Genomic DNA, 21,523 nt, shown 5'->3' with positions numbered 1-21,523 from the left:
CGTACATGTATTTACCAGTTCTGAGAGTTAATCCAGGGTTCACTCAGAGCAGCTGTTTTAAAATCATTCTGGTGAAACTAGAGTTTGAATCTATTTGTCTATATACTGGGACCACATGCAAATCTCAAACCACATGGCCCACAAGCCACACACCAGATAAAAGGGACCCTTTGTTGCTGTGAAACCCAAAGTTTCAGTGTTTGTTTAGTTGAACAAATAAATATCTTTATAACTACAAACTGCTCCTTCCCAGAGGACTGGGGGTCCTACAGTAGAGGATGGTAGTTCATGGAGAGGTCACCATCACAAATCTGAACAAATGCAGGTATGTTTTGCAGTTGGTCTATAGGTCTCTTTCTTCCTCCTTCCTCTGTATGATAGAGGGAGGGAGATCGAAAGCAGGAAGGCTACAGTGTATGGCGGTTTCCTGTCTTCTCACTGCTTTTACTAAAAAAGATAATGATTATTTCAAACCATTACAACCTTATTGCTGCATGGTCCACTTGAAAATATGTATTATATGCATCTACACGTGTAGGCACAATCCTACTGTAAACATGCACCTCTGTTATTTACAAAGCCATTCCACAATAATTTCTCTTACTGCTCGAATGAATGAACGATAGCCACCCCATATTTTGAAATTGTTTCCTTTTAACAGCTGGTGTGTCTAAACCTCACTTGAAACCCTTCCAGGCGTTTTTCGTGGCTGGTTGAGTTTTGTCAGTTGTGGTATGCTGGGGCTTGTGTTGAAATTCCTGACCTGAAGCCTACATACAGCACAGCCGCCATGAGATTAAAAATGAAAACGCCTCCTAATTTGCCTGCAGAGATTTTCGAAATTCTCTCTTTGGGTTTGTGCATGTTCAAGAAATAAATATTCAACGTGAAAATGTTTGGAGGAGGAATTAAAAAAAAGAAGAAGAAGAAGAAGAAGAAGAAGAGTTGGTTCTCAGTTATGCGTTCTGAAAACGCGATCTTCACGGCACCGCCCCGGAAGTGGCGACGGGGCCACAGAGCGAGCGCAGGTCCACACAGCAGCAGCTCGTCAGATAAATTAGTCGGCAGCTTGTTAGAAGAAAGTTTGTCTCGCCTTTCTACCAGCGGTTTGCCTGTTATCGTGTCAGTCGAAAGAAACGCGATTTATTCTTTGGACTGATTAGAAAATGTCTTTTTGAACACCCTCCCCCCTCCCTTCCAGGTCTGCTGGTTGAAATGGGTCGGAGCGGCAGGGTTTGTAATCATTTCGCGTAGCCTCAAGTGAGGAGAGAAGATTTCTAACCCGAGAGGATTAAAGGGCCAGCGAGTTAGAAAGTTGGGCAAAGGGGGGCATTACGGCCTCCGCGCTCTGTAGAATAATTCCCCCTGTTTTCTTTCCCCCTTTTGTTTGTCTTTTTACATTTTTGCTCTCTGGATTCTTTTGCGATGACGGTAAGTTGCACTTTAAAAAAAAAACCCCGACGTGTAGTTAAATCACTTGTGTCCTGCTTCTTACTCTCCTCCCCTACACTGGATTCAAACCAGCTCCTGTCAACGTATCAACGTAGTTGTCGAAGTTGAAATGTGTAGAAATGGCTGCAGCGCCCAAGCAGGTGCGTTTTCGACTGAGTGGGGTCGGTATGCTTTTTACAGCTTAACGTGCTAATTTAGCCAATTTCCTATAAATGGTTGTTTTTTCTCGTGATTCCCCGTGTTGTGCATATATGCCCGTGGCTGCGGTTTCTAAAATAGCGAAATGTTCGTGCGATTTCCAGGTGGCTTCATTGTTTGCCCTTAACCGTTTACCCAGTAGTAGGAAGCGTCTTCAGCCAGCGCTTGTCAGTTTTACAGCCTCCATTGTCTTCGCGTGCCCCCTTGTTTGCACATGTATGCATACAGAGAACAAGACAAATCGTTTTTTTTCCAGTTTTAAAACGATCAGATTACCCATGCAACACACACACACACACACACACACACACACACACACACACACACACACACACACACACACACACACTGTGTGTATATCTTAACAGACGGAGGACTCTTGTTCACTTTGTACACAATTACAGTTATATTCCATTTCTCTAAAAAGAAGTCAATAGAAGGCTAATGGGTTTAGGCATGACAATCAATGCTTTGCTTTATTGATGGCCAGCAGACCAGCTGTGGATTTTGTCTCAAATTGTATCCGGTTGCTCTTCTCTCCCTCTGCCTGTCCTCCATCGTCACTGATGTTAAAGCATATGACATTTGACCTGTTTTTGGGATGGGTCTTACTCTTCACACACACGATTCTGAAAATTCCTCTCTTCCCTACGTTCGTATTTTGTTCATATTATGCATATTCATGTTTCACCTATCCCCAGTAGAGGGATACACTGTTTGTCTGATACTTTGCACTTTGTTTACTTATTTATTTAGGTTTTTAACTTTAGGGCATTCCCCCTCATTTGCATCCCACCCAGTCAAATCCCCCCACTTGGTGCAAAACTGGTTCTCTCGGCTGTCAGTAAAACTTCATCAAGGGAAAGTGCTGCTTTCGGGTGTTGTCCATAGAGAAATAAATGCTTTGTGTGTTTCTTCCCCTTCCCCTTGACCTTGCTGATGAGCACACATTTATAAGGAAGTTGAAGGAATGAATGTACCATTGACTATCAGGGACACTGCCAAGTCAGTTTCGTTGTCAGTGGAGGACGTAAAAGATATGCCTAATCTAATCTTTGCTTAAAAATGCATTAGTGCTTCCCAGACAAGTTTCTCTTATGTCTCTATGACTCTCTCTGATCCAACCTTCAGTTAAGAACAGGATTCGTGTGTGTTGTGTTGTTAAGAGTGACCACGTGTGTATGGATGCATGTGTGCATGCAGTATAGTAGAGTAATTTTGGAGATCTCAGGGGTGTTTTCACATGCTACTGCACAAATAGGCCTACAAGATAAAAGGAATGTTAAATTGCACAGAAAAGTGTTTTCCTGCTGATCTGATGCATGCACACAGATAAGACTTTCATGAGGCGTTCCAACACCGTTCACTCCATTACGTTGTGCCCATTCCCCAATCTATTAACGTTCTCCAGACCATGTAATGTGTTGGTTTGAAGAACAAAGGCCAGCGGCCTGGTTAAGCTAAGTACAGAAAACTTAGAAGTTGCTGCAGCTTGCATCAGTAGATATGATGTAAGAAATAGACCAGAGATGAGGAAAGGGGGCTGTTTTGAGAAAAGCAAAAACGGAAATAAAGCTAGAAAAGAGAGCAGAGCAATTGGATGGATGAAGGCAACAAAGCTGAAGCAGAAGAGCATTTGCAAAAAGTGAGAAATGTGAAAAGAATGAGATCCCAAGTGTAGTTTGGGTGAGCACGAAAAGATTAAAATTGAGAAATGGACACATGCTAAGGGAATACAGATAAGAGATCCGAGTGAGGAATGTGCAGTGGAAAAATACCGGATCATCTCATCTTGAATTAGCCAACTCCCCCCCCCCCCTCACACCGTCAAAAGTTGGCTGTTGTTAAAAAATTATGGTTGATTATTCAAAACGTGTTGGAACTCTCTCCTGTGGTACCTCACGTTGAGAGATGGACAAGCTGTTTTAACAGCATGAGACAGTATTAAGAGATGAAAAGAGGAGGTAGGGTTACTGTAGAGATCTCTGGTCCCACTGTATATTGAATGAGTTTCCAAATTCCTCCCATCTCTGAGCATGCACTGCTCTAGTTTCTAATCCCTTTCACCATCTCATTGGCTTTGTCTCTCTCTGTCTTGACTTGTGACATGGTTACCATTCTCCTCCTCGCTTGCTTGTCGTTTCTTGTTATCTTTCACACCCGTAATCTGTCTCCATGTGCCTTCTTTACCTTTTTTTTCCATGTCTATGGTTTAGATAGAATCGTGAGGATATGGCAGCTTGTTGAAGCGAATGTCACTTTGTTCAGACATTGCATCAGGATAATAGAACTTTGGTTCTATTCTTATATATATATGCACACACACACACACACACACACACACACACACACACACACACATACATATATGTATATATAAAAGGCACTACGCGATTTAAAAAACAATAGTCCTTCTTTCTTCATCTTTTGCATCCGTAACACTTATTTCAAAAACTTGTACAAAGGTCTGTGAACATGAACCTGTCTCCTCTTCTTTGCCTTACAGCCTGACCTTCTTAACTTTAAGAAGGGGTGGATGTCAAAATTGGATGAAAACAGAGAGGTAAAAAAAAAATGCAAATGGCCAAGTACAGTTTAATCGGAGCATTTTAGTCCAGCCAGATGTCATGTTGATATAATTCAGTTAATTACTCTTTCATTTTATTCTGTTTTCTTGTCCTTATTTTTTGTGTCTCCCTCTGACTGCCCCCCTCCATCTCTTCATCTTTCCTAATGAGATTGGTTGCTTGTAAGACAATAGCAATGGATTATCCTTGGTATCGCAGTAATGGGTGTGCACTCGGACGTGCGACAGTTGTCTCCTTCTCACTTGCATGATAAGCTTGGACGAACAGGCGACTTAGTTCCTCACTTATTTCTTTTTTCATAATCACCTTTATCATTACTTGTGTAGATCAAGTTGACTCTAAATGCAAAATATTCATAACTTGACCAGCTTTTTGGTAGAAATTTTATTGATTCATGGTGATGAGATATTTATTATGTGTGTTGTTATGGTTGCTTTTGATTTGTTTGGCAATTGCAGAGGTTCAAATAATGTGACCTATGTGTCTCTTTAGTGGAAGAAACACTGGTTCGTCTTAACCGATGCTGGACTAAAGTACTACAGAGACTCTGGGGCAGAGGAGGTATATTTTTGACAAATCACATGTAAATTAACAGTGAATTACAATGCTCTTTTTCATGATTTTATATTAAAACAAGTTGTGACAGTGATAATATACTGAATCAGATGTTAATTTGTAGATTATTTATAATTTTAAGTGTTTATATTTAGCTTGTCATTACAACGTAGCTTGTTCTAAACAAGCTTGACATTAGGGCCACTATCGAATAGAGTGGTGTGTTTGTGGCTGTTACCTGTGGTGTTATCGCTGTAGTTTTCCATAAACTGGTGGTGCTGTGTTTTCGGGACAGAAAGATGATCTTGACGGGGAAATTGACCTGAAATCCTGTGTGAAGGTGTCTGAATTTGATGTGGAGAAGAATTATGGGTTTCAAATACAGGTGAGTATCTCTTTCACTGATCAGGTTGTCACATTTATTACAGTGTGTTTTTACTGGTTATTTTCTTTATCCTCATCCCTTATTCGCCCCACTGCATCCCACTGAAACCCACTAGCTATAGCAATAATGTGGCATCATATTATTACGTCGTCCAGCTCCACTTTTGGACAACTCTTTTTTTTTTTTATCGTCTCGGTAGTCCTTAAGTTTTTTTTTTAACTTGTTGATATTTTGTTCTTGTGTTCGAGTGAACCCATTCTTGGCCATCTCTTCTATTAATTCGCCATACAGCTTATTCTTTCTCGTGCTGCTCTCTAGTTTTTCCTGAAACTCGGGAGATGCCCAGATAACAACCAAACACTGAGTTTCCTCAGCTGACCACTGCGCACCCTTGTTATCTGCCGATTTCGTCATTATCTACCGTTAGGCTATCTCCTCTCTTCTTCCTCTGGAATGTCACACGCCCATTGATGTCGTCATGGCTCGCGCTGAAAAACCTGCTGTTTTTCGGTGCCGGTTCGGAACTAACTTTTCAGGTTCACAACCAATTTATTTTTGGTCGAAATGCTCTGAACCGTTCAAAAAAGGGTTTGCGAACCGGCACCGAACCCGTTCCCTGTTGGTGGAAAAGGGCTATTGGTATCCGCTGTACCCCTCCAATGTCCTTGAAAATTTTTTCAAACACCTTTAGTCTTTTCCTCCATTGACCTTATTACCTTCTATTGCATCTCCTTCCTCTCTCTCTCTCGCTAAACAAAATCGTTGTTTTAAACCTGTTTTTCTTCCTCCCTCTGGTCAGACACGGGAGTCCGTGTTCACTCTGTCCGCCATGACGGCAGGGATCAGGCGAAACTGGATTGAAGTCCTGAGGAAATGTGTGCGGCCCAGCAGCTCTCCAGACCTCACGCAGTGAGTAAACAACGAGAGGGAGAATAAAGTGATGGGTGGAGTGTAGTTTTTCATCAAAAGATTTTGTTTACTTGTTGGACACATCTTAGAATTTGTTTTTAGCAAACATTAGATGCCTCTATTTTTTTTTTGACTAACATTTTCTCCATGTCTCACACATTCAGTTATATACTGTCAAAGCCAACAGTGATTTGTGATGTGAAATAAAAGGAGCACTAAAAGGTTGGATGTTCTATTCCAAAATACTTTCATTAGCAGCATCATATCAATAACATGGGGTTCACTCCATTGGCGTGGACTCTTGCCTTGTTTCCCTTGGGCTGTTCCTTCCAGAGCATGTTCTACCTCAGCCTGAGCTGAATAACAACCAAATGGGAAGCGCCGTTGTTTGCATAGAGCATTAAAGTAGCTACATGCCTCACCAATGAAAAATTACATGTAGCGCCTTTCATTGGTCAGATTGTCCCTGTTTAGCCTGCTCACACAGTGACTCACCTATCACCACGCTGGGATTTTTTTTTTTTATGGCGAGGTTGTGAATGCTGAGGTATTGCCTACGCCATCAATCTTAATAAAATTGTGATTAGTCACTCGTACTTGCTATATGGGATTAATCATAGAAAATTTAAGGGCCAATCGAGGATTATTGGCAGAAATCAGTAGAATGGATCATCATGTCAGTCCCTCTGTCTGTTCTCCTTCTTCTGCAGACTGCCTGACAGCAGCAGTGACAAAGAAAACTCCCACTCTCGCCCCCTGTTATCCCTTCGTCGGCCACCTTCACGCCACGGCGAGGCGCGGTCTGAGATTCCCACTTCCGCCCCTCCCTCTCAACGCAGGTTTGACTACGTCGAGCTCACCCCTGTGCCCGCCACCTCCAGCCCTCTCCCATCCAGTCTGAGAGAAGCAGGGGAGGGGCAGGGGAGGGAGCATAGCCAATGGCAGGAAGAGAAGAACAGAGATGCCACAAGCAGGCAGTGGGAGGCTTTACTGTCCAGAAAGGGGCCAGGCTTTGGCTCGGACCCAAGGCTACGGATGGAGGAGGAAATAGAGAAAAAGTGGGCAGAGCTTGAACGAATGCCGTTAAAGGAGATGAGGACGTTGCCATCAATGGGAACACGGTTGTCCAGCCAGTCAGCCAATGAGACGCTGCAGAGGGAGGTAGTGTGTGGAGATGACTTCCCAATTTGCAAAGTTTAAGAAATTAAATGCAAATTAAAACTTCATCCGCCCAGATGAAGTAAACCTTTCCCGTTTCCTGCCTGTTAACTCTTTAATCACAATTTTTCCTGCATTGTTTTTAATTGAAGTTGCATGTCAATTTCACCTTCTCACCCTGACAAACACGAGCCTGATCAGACTTTTCCGCATGACCCATGTCATAAACTATAGTGGAAACATTGCTTAAACTCCTGATCCGTCTTTGTGTTGTGTGATGTGCTGTGGTTTTTTTTGTCTCTGTTTCTGCAGATGCTCTTTCTGTAAGATATGTTGGTGGTGGAACTTCCAGAGTAATTACTGAGTGGTTTCTAATCCTTACCTAGTTGGTTTACTCTGTTATGGCCTCAGTGATTCTAAATGAATGGCTCCTGTTGTGGAGTAAATACTTGATAATCCCTCACCATTTGGGAATTCAAATCCCTTCAATTTTCTCAATTATGGTCACACCACCTCTCAAGTAGTCTGACCCTGATTATGGAGGAACTCCCGCACCAATGCTTGTGTGCCATCACATTTAAACATTACATTTTGCCACCTTGCCCCCTCCCTCAGTGAGCTTTACCTCCTCCTGTCACCCCCCCCCCAGGTGGCGTCACTGAGGCAGCAGCTAGAGCGATTACAGGGAGGCAGAGGAGGGGGGAGAGTAGGAGAAGGTGTAGCGATTGGCTGTGGTCCAGAGGCCCCCTGCGGCCGCAGCTTGGAAGCTATGGAGCGTGCTCACCGGCAAGCACTAGAGGAGCTGCAGAAGCAACACAAGCGCCAGACCAGGGAGCTGGAAATGGAGAAGGACAGGCTGCTGCTGGAGGAGACCCGGGCCACTGCACAAGGTCAGGAGATGATGGGAGGGGCAGACAAGACAGGGCAGGATAGAGTAAATTCAATCAAGCCCATATACCATAGGCCTCAATTTTTTTTCTTTTGGAAATTAATGGATATCAAAGTGCGTTAGAGCCAGTGTCAAAAGACACCAGTGTAATTCAATCCATGTGGGGAAATGTTTAGGGATTAGGGTGGAAGTATATCGGTATTTGCTGCCGAGTACAGTGAAAGTTGAAGAAAAAAAGCATTGGTTGCATTCTTATGAATATATGTCCTATAAATGACCAGTTAAGAAGCATACATAAAGTTACACCCAGGTAGAAATTAGTTCAGATACCTCAGTAGTGTGCTAAATGGCTTTAAGTCCTAATGCAAAATGCTTTTATATACCCTATGTGGCCCCGAGGTGTGCTTTAGGTTAGGTCACGCAATGTGGAAACATCTTGTGGATCTATTTACAATTATCAGGAGTTCACATAGTTTACTCACAGCCTGTTTACTGTGCCTTCTTAGATGTGAGCTAAGGTTAAAGGTCACAGTTGGGTTTTGGGAGTCTTTGATAACATGACCAGCTCAGTAATTATCTATATGATAACACACACGTTAGACATGTGGCACATGTGTATGTTTATTTTTGTGTGTGCACGCATGTGGGTTTATTAGCAATGGAGTCTTTGAAGAATGCCCACAAGGAGGAGCTGGAGAAAGTTAAGAGACAAAGTGAAGGGATTGTGGACTCACAGACCTTGCGGACCCAACAACAGTAAGTCTCGTGCTGGCGTGGAGCATATATACACAGGCTAACCGTGTACTTGTGGGCGCAGTTATGTGACGAGATAAGCCACCACATTCTTGTCATCCCTATTTGCATTACACTGATGATAATGTCGGCAAGTCAACTATGAAAAGTCAACATCACCACAGGCTAACAAAAATATTAGTAGAGTTTAAATTTAGTTTAGTGAAAACCCCAAATCTATCTGGTTTGGATGGAATGTATGACTGGGGGATTAATGTTTATACTGTGTATCTTCCCTAATGTGGGTGTGAAGGCATGGAATGCAGTGGCCACGTAATATGTACACTTATGGAAATTTCCTTTCACCTGAATTCCACCAAAATTATTTTTTACTCTTCTTCACCTAAGATTTGAACGATACATCGGTAACTTTTAAGATGGTTGTTTGGATTTTAGGACCCCCCCCCCCTAATTGTTGAGGAAAGGGGCACAATGAAGAAGTAATAGAACAGCATCCTTGTTTATTGTCTTGTGTAGTTTGGGAAGCTCAAAATATCTTGTGCTTGCTTGCAGCATGACTTGTTTTTTGCAGACTAACATTGGTAATGTAAGTGAATTACTGTCATGTTTGAAGCGGGTGGTTTCTAGCCACAAAAGGACTTTCAATGCTATATAAGGACAGTAGAATTTGGAGACGCCATGACAACCCAGGATTCTTAAGTCTAAGGCAGGTCATTATGGTGGTGACCAGCGGTTTTTGTTTGGGACTTTAGGAATGTAGAAGAATTTGGTCATGGATTAGTTTTTACATTGTCATTTTCCCAAGGCTTTTGACTTGGCACTGTCTCAATGGTAGCTACTGAAAGGTTGCCTGCCCTGTGCTTTCACACTTCACCTGTTCTTCCCCCCCCCCCCTCTTCCCTTTTTATGGTTGTGAGCAAAAGAGGCCTTCGTCACCACAGTGGGAATGTTTGGCTGCGCTAAGTGGAAAAACTGTCTAAAATGGATGATCTCATGTTGTCTTTGAAAGCCACTGGTGTTTGGTCAAGTACATATGAATTAGGGCAGTCTTTTGTTTTAAAATGCTGAGCAGAATGGAGGAGCCAACACAGGCGGAACAGGACGTTTTCTAAGATTTTCTTTGACTGTCTGCATGTATTGTAAAAGAGGTCATTTTAACACAAGTGGACTATTTAGTCTGCCTTGCTAATCAACAACGGTGCAAATCCTCATGCATATTTTTGTTTGTTCTGTTGCCCTCCTCCTCAGGGCAGAAGCTCAGGCCCTGCAGAGAGAGCTTGCTGGTCTGTCGGAGCGGTACTCCCAGAAGTGTCTGGAGCTGAACAGGGCCGAGCAGAACAATGCTGAGAAGGAGCGGGAGATCAGCTGCAAGGAGAGAGACATGGAGCAGCTGAGGAAGGAGAACCAGGTGACCTCAGTTTATTAAAAAAGAACGTTTTCAGGCTAAGAATGTTGACATAGGACCAGTTTTCTTCTGAAGCCTCCCTGAATTAAACAAATCTTTTTTTTTCTTTTTTTTTTAACAATAAGCCAAGACAAGCTGTTCTGTGTGTCATACCTCGCCATTTTTTATGTTGCAGCAATGCATCCCAGCTGTTACAAGATCACTGAAGGCATCGCCTTGAATGGCTGATTGCTTTTTTAAAATAACACACCATTGTAATGGAAGAAACAGAAAGCCAGTAATTCATGTTTTTATTTCAGTTGGCAATACATATTAACAGTTACAGTGGATATAAAAAGTCTACACACCCCTGTTAAAATGGCAGGTTTTGGTGATGTAAAAAAAGAAACCAAGATAAATCACTTCAGTGGTTTTTCCACTTCTTTTTGAAATTGCAACCTATGAAAATATAGTGAAAACCAATCAATAATTTTGGAAAAAAATAAAAATACAATACTTAACAATAACCTGGAGATACCCTTGCAATCTGAGGGATCTAGAACATTTTTGCGAGGAGTGGGGGAAATATCGCCGAGTCAAGAATGTGCCAAGCTGATACCCAAAAAGACTGAGTGCTGTAATAAAATCAAAATGGGCTTCAAAAAAAGTATTAATTAGTTTCATATTAGTTTAGGTGTGCATACTTTTGCAACCTGGTTATTGTAAGTTTTGTATTTTTCTTTTTTTCCCTTATTGTTTGATTGTTCTTCGTTTTATTTCATCAGTTTCAGTTTCAAAAAAAAAAGTGGAAAAGGTTCTGGCATGACTCATCTTGGTTTCCTTCTTTTTACATCACAAAAACTTGCCATTTTAACAGGGGTATGTAGACTTTTTATAGACACAGTATATGTTATTCTCCCACCACACAATGTCTTAAACGGTAGGTGCTGCGAACTGACACCAGTACAAATAAAAGCGGTGAATTTTTTGGCGCATTAATATTTGAATTAATAGTTGGATGGTCACGGGATGTACATTTATCAGCTGTTCAATAATGGCTTCTACCCCCCCAGCCACGAACAGTGGACTGGGATGTATTTATTTTACAACATTTATACCATATTGGGAGAGGTTATGCTAAATTGTGAATCCTTTTGCAATTGTTTTGATACTTTTACATGGATTACAAGATTTTCTACCGTTTCATTAGATTGGAGCTTTTGTCACTTTGATAGCGTTAGTAAGATCCTCTCGTGTCATTATCATGGTCCAGCAGACTTCATAAGCTGTCAGTTTCGGGGTGACTAGAGGGTGGACTTGATGAACTGTTGTTTGCACTTTTTTTTATTGCCATAAAATTTTAAATTAATTACAGTAACAGGCTGTATCCAATTAAATTTTTTTTTTTTTTTTTTTTTGGATTTTGAGACGCTTTGTTGATCCCCGTGGGGAAATTACGCTCTGCATTTAACCCATCCTAGCTGTGTAGCTAGGAGCAGTGGGCAGCCGCCGTGCAGCACCCGGGGACCAACTCCAGTTCGTCTTGCCATGCCTCGGTCAAGGGCACAGACAGGAGTATAAACCCTAACATGCATGTCTTTTTTTTTTTATCTGGCGTTTTTATGTTATAACAAATTTTCATATAGTATGGAAATTAGCTGTAAATTTCTATCAGTGTATGGAAAACCCTAATTGTGATAACATGTTTTACTCTTTAGGATCTACAAGCTCATTTGATGGAAGAGATCAGCCGAATGCGCTCTGCCATTACAGGTCAGGGGTCAGCGGGTAACTCCAATGACAACACAAATAGGACAGCCAGTGAACTGGAGGTAGGTCAAGGAAGGTCAGGAGAGATCATCTTGCATGTCCCCTCCAACTGCATTTCTTTAACTAGGCCATAGTACTTGAAAATAGTTACACGAGATATTTTAAAGTGGACTTGGATTTTAGTGATGTGTAGAATACGCCTTATTAATTGGTTGTGTTAGCCACTTGCAAGCTTTACCACCGTGTCTTGTATTTCATCTCCTCCCTAGAAGTTGGCCCTCATGTAGGCTTATAGTTTGATATAAATGGCTACCTAGCAGCATCACAGCTGTCAAACATGAGTATGAAGCCTGGAGCATCACAAGCAAATGTTTTTTTACTCCCACGGTTGGACTAATCATTCAAATGTATTTATTAAATATAATTTTTTTTTTAATATTTGTAATGTTTGGGATTGAGATAGCAGTATTGGAGCTCCCTTCATCCTCTCTCTGTTCTGGCCGATGTGTCGGCCTCTCTGGTCCAGCTGGAGAGAGACATCAGCACGCACAGTCCAGAGGTCAAGAGGGCAGAATATATCAGATGGGCAGTGTGTGTAGTCCTGTGTTGCATAGTGCTGCTGGTGGTGGTGTGTAACATCCTTGGTCTTGTCCTGGGCCCTCTGGGATTAAAACCCAAGGCAGACCCGACGGAACACTCCTGCACAGCCAACTGTGGAGGAACCTCAAAAAAGGAACCTTTTTTGATTTTTCTCCCAATTGTACTTGGCCAATTACCCCACTCTTCCGAGCCGTCTCGGTCGCTGCTCCACCGCCTCTGCCGATCTGGGGAGGGCTGCAGACTACCACATGCCTCCTCTGATACATGTGGCATCGCCAGCCGCTTCTTTTCCCCTGACAGTGAGGGGTTTTGCCAGGGGGATGTAGCGCATGGGAAGATCATGCTACCCCCCCCCCCCAACCAGGTGTCCTGACCGACCAGAGAAGGCGCTAGTACAGTGACCAGGACACATACCCACATCTGGCTTCCCACCCGCAGACACGGCCAATTGCGTCTGTAGGGGCGCCTGACCAAGCCAGAGGTAACACGAGGGTTCGAACCGGCGAGCCGCATGTTGGTAGGCAATGGAATAGACCGCCACACAACCCGGATGCCCAATCCTGAGTTTTTTTTAATCTTGACAGGTAGTTAATTATGCTCACTCGTTGTGTCAGCACTACAAACACCCTGATCAGACAGCTGGAATACCTAGTGGAAAAGAAAACTTGCAGCCCTGGTGGTTTCTGAGGACCAGAGTTGACGGCTAGAGAAGTACAACAGCAGTGCCCTGATAGCTTGTATAGGCAGTCCATGTCTCACTCAAGCCACATTGGCTGCTTCAGTGCTTGCTGACAAGTAGGCTTTCACCAAGGTCCTCTTGATGGAAAAAGCTTCCTCCTTACTCAATATGCCACCTTGCTTCCCGAACTAACTTTCAATCACAGCAGACTAACTACCCCACCTTCAAACAGACAGGGGAGGACTGAAATCAGCTGGTGTGATGTTGGGCGGGAATGAAAACTTGTGTACACATTGCCCTCGATGGCACATGGTTGGGTATCACTGGCATAGGGTTCCTCACAACACTAAAAGTTGTTAGGGAAGAAGACTTGGAAAACAAACACAAGTGTATACATTTGGCAATATATGTTGATTTATTTAACGTACTCTTGTGTCTGAGTTATTAGTTGTTGCATGCATTGTACTTTTGTTGTAGATTAATGATGAAATGGATATATTTTCTTGAATGCAACTTTTAAAACTATTTCCAGTAAAAAGTGGGCATTAATTGACAGAAAAAAATCCAAGTCAGAGTTGCAGCGAAAGCTCTCTGTAAATTGACTTGAAGCCTGGGAGTATGTGGGGGTTATAAATTACCAGAGCACCACTACACGTAAATATTGACTGTACCTGAGGTTAATTTTACCCAGTTGCTTTGGTAGCCTATATCTAATTAAAATGGTCGTGGTGAAACTGGAGAGAAGCATAGATGGATGTTGTGTCACTTACTTCAGCTTATGATCGCCATTCTGTTTACTTCCCAGGTTCTTCTCAGGGTGAAAGAAAATGAGGTGGATTATTTGCACAAGGAAATCAGCTGTGTAAGGAATGAGTTACAGTTTCTCAAAACGGTAAGGGGTGTGTGTGCCTGCACGTGCTACACGCTACTCTCAAACTACACAAGTCGTGTGCATGCGTGTAGTGTGCATCTCTCTTTTTATGTTAACACAACCACGCCATGCTGCTTGTTGCATTTAAACGGGATCACTTGAAGTCTTTATGCATGCTCAGTAATCCAGGTTAAGAAAATCACAGAAAGTTGAATCAGTTCATCTGGACACATTTGTAAAAACGTTACGTCCAGATGAACTGATTCAGCTTCCTGTGGGTACTTGGAAGTGTCTAATATTCTAGATTCTCTTGAAAAATAAAGGTGTAACAATTTCCCAATATTATCTGGTTCATCATCATAACGCTGGATTTGGATTTGTTTGAGTGTTCAAAAGTTAACTGAACACTTCGAAGTTTCTGAAAAACAGGTTTGAAGAAGCCTTTCAGCATGCCAAAGAATCTTTTAAGTTCTAGTCTTGAAGATCATTGTTTTTGTTTAACTTTCTGAACTCTATGGGGATAGATGGTAACTGCAGTGGTGTTTGAGCATCCCGAGTCCTTGATATCTATTTCAAATGAAACGGATTATCTGGGGTTCTGTCAGCACCTTTCACATCGTCAAACAAAAGAAATGTGTTTCAATCTGGTCTTAGCCACTGATGTTGTATTAGCTGTTGGTAAAGGTCTTTTTCAGGTTTGTTCTGCCATACCTGCTTTTTCTTCAAACTCGCTGCTGCTTGGCTTCTTTCACATTTGGCTTCTTACACTGAAGATATAAAATGCTATCCGAAATATGATTGTTTTTTACCCCTGGAAAAGTTATTCCCAACAGTACCTATTAAAATGAGCAGCTCCAAAAGCATTCATAATTTGGATATTCATGGAATAAACATGGTCTTAAATACATCAGTGATAAAGCATCAAAAAGGACATTTGCTTGCATGTAAATCTTCTGGATTGTAGATTTAATGTTTTGTATTTGAGTCTTATTACCCCTAACCAGCATTTTCTTGAAGGACACTACTCTACATGGGTTATCTGCTCCACCTCGTTCTCATTTATGAATTGGTTTTCTCAGGAGAAGCGCCTGGCCTGTGAGCGATATAAGGAGGTGCAAGAGGAGCTCAGTGGGATGAAGGGCCGCAGCGAACGGGAGATTCAGAGTCTGAAGGAGCATCTGAGGCTGGCCATGGCTGCTCTGCAGGAGGGACAGACATTGGGCAACTGCCTGGACCACTGAAATGCATCCGCTGTGGCTGGTGCTCAGCTAGACACACAGACGGGTAAGGACTAAATGAAATCGCAGTGTTCCTGATTCCTAATGTGGCAGAGACAGGGATGGAGGGAGTTAAAGACAGATTCTGGACAACAGCTTGAATCAATGAGAACTGGTTGCTTGGTGTAAAGACCAAAATGAAAGAAAATGGTGGGAGGAGTATACTGTGTGAGAAAGAAGGGGGGAAACACAAGAACATTACAGTCAATACCATATTTTACCACGTCCTGTTGTATTCAGTCTAACCTTGATTCTCGTTTTTGGTTGGGCTGCAACAACAGGGCCAGCCCTACACATGCGGTTGTCTGTGAGTGGGTGGCTGAGTCAGTGATGCCGTTTAACCATAAGTTGGATGGCCGAGTTGCAGTTTCCCCGTTGGCCGTAACTCTTTCAAAATGAAATGATCGTTTTCTATCATGTCATCAGCTGTTCACGGAACCAATGTCAAAAAAACAGCTGCTTTTTAAATATAGTTGCGCAAAAACAGCCATTTGATAAATGTAGTCATGGTCCAGCCATATACTAGATTTTAACCTAGTCTTGTTTTTTTAAGGAAAGACGTGGAATAATGGCAACCTCCAGTGCTGTGTCTTATGCATAATCCTTTATTTCTTCACACCTGTTTTATTGTACTTAATGTGATTGAAATCTAAAATTATATACTTTTCTTTTCCAGTTATTTCTGCACTATGGTGACTGCAACAAAGGAGGATACAGTGAAGCAGAAGGATTACGGGACATTACTGTCTATTTAGGGGACCACGGTTGTGCCTTAGTTTTCAATCATTTTGCCAATCAGCAACATAGAGTAGCTATTAGCTGATCATTGTAATTACACTGGGCTGCATGTGATGTATATGAATGTGCACTTTTTTATTGTTTTGTTTTTACATTTTTAATTTTAAGTGAAAGTGAGACTGTGTGAGTGCATATTTGGTCAGAAAACTGGAATATATGTCGAAAAACTTTAAAAAAAAAAGTTTTTTATTACCATGTATTGTAGTGGTAATACAGAGAGCATGACATATATTTTAACTGCCTGTACCATCTTTCTTACCATTGCTCCTGTTTGTATCTACTGCCTGGATGAAACAACAGGAATGAATCCAACATTTGATTTCAAAAATAGAACTACTGACGTCTCAATTTTCCATTTAGTACATTCTTGTCAAGTTTAGTTGTGAAAACACGTTGGTTTTCTTTTTTGATCCCCCCCCCCTTTTCTCCCCAATTCTATCTGGCCAATTACCCTACTCTTGCGAGCCGTCCCGGTCGTTGCTCCACCTCCTCTGCCGGTCCGGGGGGGGGGGGGGGGCTGCAGATTACTACATGCCTCCTCCGATACATGTGGAGTCGCCAGCCGCTTCTTTTCACCTGACAGTGAGGAGTTTTGCCAGGGGGACGTAGCGCATGGGAAGATCACGCTATTCCCCCTCCCCCAAACAGGCGCCCCGACTGACCAGAGGAGGCGCCAGTGCAGCGACCAGGACACATACCCACTTCCGGCTTCCCACCCGCAGACACGGCCAATTGTGTCTGTAGGGACGTCCAACCAAGCCGGAGGCAACACGGGGATTCGATCCGGCGATCCCCGTGTTGGTAGGCAATGGAATAGACCGTTACGCTACCCGGAGGCACATGTTGGTTTTCTTTTATGTTTCGTCAGAAATGGGGGCTTATCTCCTGTAATGGCTCAATTTTTTTATTTTTTTAGAACATTTGTGCTTCTTTTAACACCTTCCCTGAAATACTATATACAAACTCTTCACTGAGGTCAAAATGGAATAGTGCAAATTTCAGACTACTTGGGAGCTCATTTGAAAATTGGGCCATGATTTTATATTAACAAATTTGGGATTAACTTTCTATGTGGATGGTCCTAAAAGTTGAACAATCATTGTCTGGCATCCAGGATTTTTTTTTAAACCTTGGCCAGGAGCCAGACTTTAAATTAACCTTATTCTCTTATCCCAATTATCTAGTATTTGCATTTCGCTACCACAGCAAATGACTAGTTTTGCATCAATGAGCCAATTGTTTTTATATCCTGTATATTATGATGAGCTAATAAACCAAGATAGCTGTTTGGGCTACATTTTCATATTTAAATTGCTGTAGAACATGTGACAGCTCTGTAAATTATCCATATTTTTATAATCAATAAAATACAGCTTAATAGAAAAATTGTTAATGTTGTCATGTACGGTTCTTCATACCTGCACGTTGTGATATTTGTGATATTGGACTATACAAATAAAATTGACTTGACGACCTTCAGACAAACATACCAACTCAGGCTATGATACAATAATCTATTCGATAACCATGTAGTGACCAATGTCAAGGAAATAGTTTTTGTACACGAGTAAAACCACTGAAGTCTTTATACCAACACGTGTATTCCAAATATCTCCTTTTCCTGAAGCTGACGTAACTGTCAGCACAAATATGACGCCAGACACGGAAGTGATGAGGAAACTTCCTGCTGGGAAGAGTCGTTAGTTCACTCTCAGTTCACACTCCTGCTCAACTGGTGGCGGTAGTGCGTCAGAAAGTTGTTGGCAAACCGCTTTAAAAAAATCAGGGGAGGAAGACGCAACGGTAACAATCATGGCGTCCACAGCGGCTACCCGAACCGCTGCCAAAGTAGTAAAACCAATTTTTAGCCGGGACCTGGACGAAGCCAAGCGGAGAGTCCGGGAGCTGTACCGGGCCTGGTACCGTGAGGTCCCAAATACAGGTATGTCGGCCTCCTTACATGGGTCCATGTTGCACAAAAAGCCTTGTGTTGGCGTCAAGGTCGTGTGTGCACAGGGTTAGTAGCTAGCTTAAATGCTAAACTGGCCAAATAACGAGCAGTCACACTTTGGTTAAATTGATTACTTTAGCGTATGTCACATGTTTTATGAAATAAAGGATGAATTACCAACATATATGGAGAAATGCAGTGACAACCCCAAATTCAGGTGCGTTGTGTTATACCATAAGGTAGCGCCATGTTACTTTAAGCTATTGGCATAACTGACGCAAACGATGACTCAAATCAGTCAAGTTTTATTAATATATTGGCACATTTATCGTACGAAGTATGCTGTATAAATTACGTTAAGGAGGGAATACATAAATAGACTAAAAGTCCAAATTTGAACTTATTGAGATAGTTTAGATGTAATAGAAATAGAATGGCATGACTCAAAACAACTGGCATGAACCAGTTGTTTTGTGTTAATGTATTGTTGTCTCCCTCTATGTACGTCGTGCGGTGGTTTGTATATATGTACATGTATTCATATATGAGGCTCTGTACAAAAGCTGAAAATCTTGTAAGACAAAGTATCTATCAAAATTGAAACGGATAGAACCCATAATTGATCAACAGCACACAAAAATAGAAGGGATTAACCTATAGGTTATAGATCAGTTTAAAAAATGCTTGAGTACATGCTTTGAAGTTGGCTGCTACCGGCTCCGATGGGAGACTGTTACACAGTTTTAAGACCGTATGCACATGAATGCTGCTGCTGGCTGACACGGATGTTGCACTGGGTCGATGCTGGTTATATTGCATTGCCCAAACTCAATTCAATCCAAATTATTGTCTTGATGCTGTCAACCAAGTTGTACGTGTGCATAGATAGAAATACATTCCTTGGTAACCTGATGATATTTAAAGACTGATGTCGTCCCATCGTGAGTGCACACAAGTAACTCATTTCATGAATGAACATTATTTTATCCCCTCAGACACTGCAACATTTTTCCTCTGCCAGACAAGTTTATTAGCTTATTCGTCAGCTGATAGTGATTAGTCCTGATTGATGTTATATACATTAGATGAATTGCGCACCTGGCATGGCAGCTGGAGAGAATGCACTTCCTTATTAAATTATCTTTTTTTTAAATCACTTATGTAGCACAGACCCTGTTGAGCACTCGCATGCTCTTGCCATTGACTGCAACTCAGTTTTTAGTGTTTGTGATAGTGAGTGTTTGTGTTTACTAAACTGAGTATGTCTGCTACGGTGTGACCCCAGAGTTTGACTTGATAATCAGTTAAAGATAGAGTAGGATTTGTCAGTTTCTTTTTTTTCTTCTTCTTCTTTTCCCAATTGTACTTGGCCAATTACCCCACTCTTCTGAGCCACCCTGGTCGCTGCTCCACCCCCTCTGCCGATCTGGGGAGGGCTGCAGACTACCACATGCCTCCTCCGATACATGTGGAGTTGATAGCTGCTTCTTTTCACCTGACAGTGGGGAGTTTTGCCAGGGGGACGTAGTGCATGGGAAGATCACGCTATTCCCCCCAGTTCCCCCTCCCCCCGAACAGGCACCCCGACCGACCAGAGGAGGCGCCAGTGCAGCAACCAGGACACACACCCACATCCAGCTTCCCACCCGCAAACACGGCCAATTGTGTCTGTTGGGACGCCCGACCAAGCCAGGGGTAACACTGGGACTCAAACCAGTGATCCCCGTGTTAGTAGGCAACGGAGTAGATCGCCACGCTACCCGGCTGCCCAATTTGTCAGTTTCTAAACACAATATTCAAAGTTGGCCTCGGCTCAACGACACCAGAAGCGTGTGCCCCCTGACCGCAGTTGCCAGAACACATCCCATTGTACAGGCCAACTCTGCGCCACTCTTCATTCCCATCCTCTCCTTCAGTGCTCACCAGCAGGGGAAAACCAACCCCAGATTCATTCTCGTTTTGGAATGAACTTTGTCTGCTTGGTGTTTCGCCTTGCTATATGTGCATCTTTTTGGCGGTCCACCATCATCATAGCTTCCTTTTGGACGTGTGCTCACGAGTTCAGTCTGGCACCTGGTCGCTACATTTTTATAGAGTCCCACTGCCCAAAGGTTAATGCCCAGCAACATCCTGTACACATCAAAATAAGAAAATATATGCAGAAAACAGGGTCTCTGCAGATACAGACACCACCACGCATGTCTGGTGGGTCATAAGTGATGATTGAGGGATTATTGTTGTATGAATTAGTACATTATTTTTTAGTAAAATCCTACTCATGAATGGGCTTATGTAGTCAAAAATAACTTGTACTAATTAGGAGGTCCCATCTTCATTCAATCTCCCTCATCACATCAGTACAACACCTTGTGTTAAGTCCAGGATGTAAATATCATAGGAGTAAATAGCTAAAACTTACATGCTAGAAATATACATTGTGTGTGTTTTTCTTTCCCCCTACACAGTGGCGGTGTTCCAACTGGACATCACGTCTCGTCAAGGAAGAGACAAAGTGAGGGAGATGTTTAACAAAAACAAGCATGTCAGTGACCCACGTGTGATTGATATGCTAGTCATCAAGGTACAGTCTCTTTTTCACTTCATCCCAAGTCACATAGACATGTTTATGTGTATGTTCTTAGCTCAACAACACTGTTCCCATCCCTAATGAGCCAATTAGTAAGTAGTCTACCATTCTGCAGTTATAATAGTATGCAGTTCTTTTGAACCATGCAGGAAAAAATATTTTGTTTGTCCCGCCATGACAGGGAGGTCAGAGCTGCTATGGAAAAGAAAAAAGCCTGTTCCGTAATTTTTTCTTAATTAAGCAAAGCCCAGGCATCATGGTTGGATTTATTAGTTTAGCCTAGGTAGTCTATCAAAGTTTTCTTCTTTGTCAACACATTGGAGCTAAAGTTGCGCTGACTGATGGATGTATTTGTATGCCATATTTAGCAACATTTAGTGATGTAACTCTTTGTGTTCCTGTTTCAACCTAAGGGGAAGATGGAGCTCCAGGAAACCATCCATGTCTGGAAACAGAGGACCCATATTATGCGCTACTTCCATGAAACCGAGAGACCTCGCCCTGCTGACTTCTTGTCTAAATTCTACCACGGTCATGACCCGTGAACTCTGTATATCTGTCCCCTGACTGCTAACCCTTCTGCTTGTCTCCAGTGTGGCAGATGTTCCCTTTTACTGAACTGTAAATATACACATTACACACAAATACTCATGGTTGTGCCTAGTAATCATTCATTTTAAAAAGATCAGTTAAGATTGGCTTCGGGTTGTATGGTTTGC

At 42.4% G+C, this 21,523-nt stretch overlaps 2 protein-coding genes across 5 annotated transcripts; both read left to right on the top strand.

Moving 5' to 3' along the window:
- The first annotated feature begins 280 nt into the window (after positions 1-280).
- On the top strand, positions 281-17,699 carry triobpb (TRIO and F-actin binding protein b). 4 transcript variants are annotated; one of them, XM_056287811.1, is made up of 13 exons: positions 281-325; positions 4,157-4,213; positions 4,731-4,799; positions 5,089-5,178; positions 5,978-6,087; positions 6,798-7,248; positions 7,895-8,135; positions 8,791-8,890; positions 10,136-10,295; positions 11,990-12,103; positions 14,126-14,212; positions 15,271-15,475; positions 16,145-17,699. In XM_056287811.1, exons 1-12 carry the CDS (start codon positions 320-322, stop codon positions 15,430-15,432), a joined length of 1,647 nt encoding a protein of 548 aa, XP_056143786.1. In that variant the 5' UTR covers positions 281-319; the 3' UTR covers positions 15,433-15,475; positions 16,145-17,699. The 4 variants fall into 4 exon arrangements, with proteins under 4 accessions (XP_056143786.1, XP_056143785.1, XP_056143787.1 ...); XM_056287810.1 differs by lacking the exon at positions 281-325 and adding an exon at positions 845-1,431; XM_056287809.1 differs by lacking the exon at positions 281-325 and adding an exon at positions 1,557-1,592.
- A 336-nt stretch (positions 17,700-18,035) lies between these two features.
- On the top strand, positions 18,036-21,449 carry ndufa6 (NADH:ubiquinone oxidoreductase subunit A6). The gene is made up of 3 exons (XM_056288061.1): positions 18,036-18,208; positions 20,683-20,798; positions 21,218-21,449. The coding sequence occupies exons 1-3, from the start codon at positions 18,079-18,081 to the stop codon at positions 21,347-21,349; spliced, it is 378 nt and encodes a 125-aa protein (XP_056144036.1). The 5' UTR covers positions 18,036-18,078; the 3' UTR covers positions 21,350-21,449.
- The last annotated feature ends 74 nt before the right edge of the window (positions 21,450-21,523 follow it).

Source organism: Lampris incognitus, chromosome 10 (genome assembly GCF_029633865.1).
Source record: "Lampris incognitus isolate fLamInc1 chromosome 10, fLamInc1.hap2, whole genome shotgun sequence".
Taxonomy (NCBI): Eukaryota; Metazoa; Chordata; class Actinopteri; order Lampriformes; family Lampridae; genus Lampris; species Lampris incognitus.
The sequence above is the reverse complement of the archived record's forward strand: the minus strand, read 5'-3'. Positions and strand labels throughout refer to the sequence as shown.